The sequence below is a fragment of the Opisthorchis viverrini genome, assembly GCF_000715545.1.
Source record: "Opisthorchis viverrini unplaced genomic scaffold opera_v5_445, whole genome shotgun sequence".
NCBI lineage: Eukaryota > Metazoa > Platyhelminthes > Trematoda > Opisthorchiida > Opisthorchiidae > Opisthorchis > Opisthorchis viverrini.
In genome coordinates, this window is record NW_008752107.1 from 354,590 (window position 1) to 359,415 (window position 4,826).

At 46.8% G+C, this 4,826-nt stretch overlaps 1 protein-coding gene across 1 annotated transcript in view; it reads left to right on the forward strand.

The window, feature by feature from the left end:
* The window catches only part of T265_11122 (hypothetical protein), a gene marked incomplete at both ends in the record, with an annotated part of 15,478 nt that extends 10,878 nt beyond the window's left edge, over positions 1-4,600 (forward strand). The window contains one exon of the mRNA XM_009177688.1: positions 4,196-4,600. Coding sequence (XP_009175952.1) covers positions 4,196-4,600 — 405 coding nt within the window. The remainder of the gene's footprint in view (positions 1-4,195) is intronic.
* Positions 4,601-4,826: the final 226 nt, after the last annotated feature.

Here is a 4,826-nt window from a genome sequence, read left to right on the forward strand (position 1 = left end):
CATCGTTTGCCGAAGAGAGTACTGTTTTCCATGCCCAACTCAGAGTGGCGTAAACGGAGAGGTGGCTAACCCTTGACTTGGCGGAGGAGTATGGAGGAGATCACGAAACGCTTGGGTGCTGTCGATGCTACTCGCCTTCCAGGATGGGGACCGTGTGATCCTCACTGTGCCTGGTTGGCGACACTACAAGATATGGCTGCCGACCGACGTCAGTGGCGTTCTTGTTGTCAGTTTCTATCAAGATTGCCTGAGTGAATGTCTGGAGGTGTAGGTACCTCGGAATGATTGTGTTAAGCTGAACACTAAGCCCCTCCGCCGTCACCTTTACTCCTTTTCTTTACAATAAGGCTTTCAAATACGCAATTGTTGTACGGCAGTGAAGCATCGGTGTTGAACACTGATGTCATGCTGTCGATGATGATGATGATGATTTCTGACAGGGGTTGACTGTTCCTTCTATGCTCTAACTCCGCGAAGTTCTTCTGCTTCTCAATTCGTCTTGGAAATGCCCCACATTTTTTTATTGCAAAGTAACCTTGAGTTGTGATCCTGCAACTGTTCGCTGCTTCATTTCCAAACTTGATGTTGATAGAGGACTCGAAAAGCTCATAGGAAGGTAAAACAAACTGCGTCGTGTCAGTGTGCCAGTTTGACACGTATTCGAAGTAAAACGGCACTGAAATTAAAGAAATGTGAAAGATGCCCTCCACATCTTCTTGCCAGTCAACTGACATCGTATGGGTCTGCTTTGCCAACGAACAGGACCTATTCAACCGGAGCGAGTAAATTAAAGCCTCCGCGGTTTCATCTAATGATGCATGTGAGATTCTGCCGACCCGTTACCGGGGAATCTGCGGCAATACAGAGTTGGCTACATCTCGCTGACAACCACACGAAACCTATGGGAATTCATGAAATTAGCGTCACATGTTGAGCCGGCTAAACAGTAACATTGCTGTTACTTTTGCACCGATCAAGCCTGTATACGTTAGGTGACAACCCAAAGTATTAGTTGCGCAAGCCTAGTTTTGACTCGGTGTCCTTCTATACCCTCTAAAGAGGGTTCGTTGGTGGAGAATCGGGACCGCACGGATTGCTCCACGGCACCACGGCCTCCAGCTAAACAGTCAACACTTACTAACTCCAGTCGATAGACTTTCTTCAAGTATGGGCGAGCAGACAAGAGATTTGAGACATGTTCTTGTAAAAAGTACAAAACAAGTCCTGGTGAAGACTACGGAATAGTAACCGAAAACTAGAATTAACATGTCTTTTCTCGACAAAACATATTAGTCATAAGGCTGCCAAAAACTCGTCGAGAGCCCACAACCGGTTTCGCCTCTCTAAGGGCTCATCAGGTAGGTAAAGTGCTTGAGTCTCCATAACCTCATTTGGTGTTCTCCATCAAGAAAATAGACTGCGATGTTTAGAATAACTTAGAGATGAGATGGTCCTTACGCAGCAGATTCAGTAGAAGAATACTGTAAACGAGATTCGGGTACGATTCAACTGGTTCACTTGAAGCATGAACGGATGTGCTCGAAATAAAGGCTTGGTAGCAATTCTTCAAGTAGAACATAAGGTTGACGGAAATTAGGGGACTGCGTCTACCTGATGAGCCCCAAGGAGAGCGAAACCGGCCGTGGGCGGCTGAAGAGTTTCCAGCAACCTTGTGAGTAGTTTGTTTGTTTATTTCCCTTCAGATGAAGGACTCTGCGGTGGCAACAGTTTTCTAGGAACAAAACGACTCTCTCAATGAAGGATCGGTTAACCAAGCAGAACAGAGATAGCGCACTGCTGAACAGTAGTACGACTAAACTTTAGGTCCGAAAGGATAACAATGGTACTTTGCCGTTAACAAAGCCAGGTACTGGGATTAATCTTGGCGTACAAGTTCCAGCTGATCCGTTCTCATCTACCATTGGGGTAAAGACAGACAGGGCAAGTCCAAAACATCAGATAGACTGCTTGTGATCTAACGATGCCAAGACAACCTTGAGCTGATGGTATGCACTCCGGCCAGTTATCTGCTCGTAAGACACGCTTTCCCGCACACCGCATCAGCTAGCGGACGTCAAACAATCGAGGATACGAATCGATGGCTCACTTAAACAACACGAAATGACACAGTGGTCGACATTAACCGCAGCCTGTCCAGAACATCCATAAAGCCGCACCAACTGTGAATGTATGTGTTGAGGCAGTTTGTACATACAGCACCAAGGCGCAGTTATGGGTATGTGGTTGGCCAAGAGATACGGGTAAAAGATATCAATTCCACATGGAGTTTCCATCATTGTACCACAGGCACTCAGACACGTCAGTTTCCAGATAGATTATTTGTTCGTGAGAGTTATAGTCGACCAGAAAGAGAAACACACTGACTCCAAAGACGTAGGCCGCGGTCAGAGAGCACTGCCGGGGGTGACAACTTACCTGTGCCGTTATGGTACCTAACTTCACGGCCAGTGGGTATCCGGTGCGCTCATAGTGCTCCACTGCGTGGTTATTCCCACCCGAGCCGTCCCAGAAACGACGTCCACAGTTGATTGAACCGTCGGTTAGATTGAGCCATAAATTTTCTCTCAGATCGCAGGACGAACATTTCCAACCACTGAAAATACGGAGACGGTTGGGCTTAGAGGAGGGAATGAGGCGAAGTGGAACGGTTTAGGACGAGAAACTAATAGGTCAAAAATGAAGGATAACATCAGTGGTTACATACTCTCTCACCTTATCAGCTCGCACCAGTTACCATGAAGTACTGACATCCTGAAATCGCAGTGGGGCCGAGCCCTCAGTGTTTTGATTTAGGCCACACGTGTCCAACCTACGTTTCATTATATACATGGCAATTCATTCGCAGAGCCAAGCCAGTCTAGCCGGTAAAAGCCGTCGGTATCACCAAACACAAATGCTCAGAGGAATAATTTCGTAAGACGAATGTAAATTCACTCTGAGAAGTCAGCGAACATGCGACCACGTAATGTGGTTTCCACGATTTAAGGATCAGTAACGTTACGTCCTGTATAAGTGCGATATTGATCAGCCGCTCGTAGTCCAACGGTCAAGTGTCCAAACTACTAGCCTGAGGTTCGAAAGTCCCTGGAGTTTTGTGAGATGCGCACTGATGACGCCTCCCAATAAATGGTGAAACAGCTGTACAGGGCCTCTCGGATTTTCAGCAATAGATTGGCTCCACATACAGGATAAAACCTGGACTACCAACAAGTACGAACGAATCGGACAAAATCTCCGGCACCTAAATAACACTAATCGAAAAGGGGTAACCGGACGGTTACTGGGGTGTAAAGTAGCTGGATGGTTTTCAGATGCTGCACAGACCGGTCAGCTGGAGCATGTGAATGCCAACAGAAGACATAAATAGGTTAGGCTATATTCACATCACTGCCAACCAGTTACGTCTGACACCTTACTGGTCTGGAAAGATGAGATTTTGGAGTGTTTAAGCGTCCCGAAACTAATCGAAAACTCCGGCTAATCCGCCGATCCTCAAAAACCAGCTGTGCAAAACACGAGGGAATGTGGAGACGGATCGTGTCCGTTTGCTGTGTCTTGGACACTTCATATGAGAAGCTGACGATGATGGTTTGATTAACAATGGAGCGCAGCTGGGTCTTGAAAACGACTGGGAACATGAGACGGTAGTCATTGTGAAGAGATTCCTTCGAAATGTGTCATAACAGGGGCAAGGACTGAATACGACCATTAAATTAGGGTTGAATTCAAAACCTACCGCTTCACACTCAAAACCCCAGTATGAGTAAGGGAAGGCTCTTTTTCGATCGCAGTTGGGCGGCCTTTCCACGAGTGTGTTCAAGAGATGTAGTGCCGCTGCACTTGTGTAAGATAATAGATAGCTTGCCGAAGACAATGTACGTGCAAAACGACATAGAACTTCAATAGACGTGACAAACCAAAAATTCATAGCATATTACATAGCCCAGTTGTCTCCCAATTCGGAAANGGGTGGCATGGCAATTAGGCACCGGAAAAGTGTTATGGCTGAACAATGTTTTGATTTTCCTGATGTCATGCTGTTGAGTATGATATGAGGAAACTGTACCTTCACTCTGTTACATAACCACGTGGTTCTGTGACTGTGGAAAGGCAACACAATGCATTATGCCTACTTTTTCCTGTTTGTTGCTCCCGCGACGTTGTCCGTTTCTAGGTCAATTGTTTTTCCACAGATCCTTCTTCAGAACCCCACCCAACTAAACTGGCATTGGGGGTCCCTGGAGGTTTTGATCTCCCTCAAGACCGTTATAGCGTCACGGAACAGTGGGCTCTGGTATTGCTGCCTCAGGGAGAACGAGTGGAAATACCATGTCCGTCGGAGGGTAGTCTTTTGGCTGATATCTCTCACCTCGTACCGCTGGGAATGCCGGAACGGCTTGCCAAAGCTGTTTCTATCGTCCAACATGCCGAATCTGCACTGCTGCTGGAAGAACGTGCCAGGAATGTTGAGGCGTGGGAAGATGAAAACATTCGACCAATATCCTCCCACTCGTTGGAGTTGAAGCAATTGGACAATGGTGTTCGGATCGCCCCATCGTACGTAGGTCATTACTCGTGATAGTTTGAAATCAGGGTGCCACTGAGTGCCTCATGAGTCTTTTTGGCCACCCTAAGTGATTTGACTTGGACCAGCGCAAGGGGTCTAAGTTTCAAACCCATGGTCGAGCTAGCTGGTTACCGGTTGTTTGAAATTTTTACTCAAAAACCGGTTTGTCCTCCATAGCTGTCAACCGGAGTTTTCAAAGCATCCCCACTTGTGAAGCGGTAGGTTTTGAATTCAACCC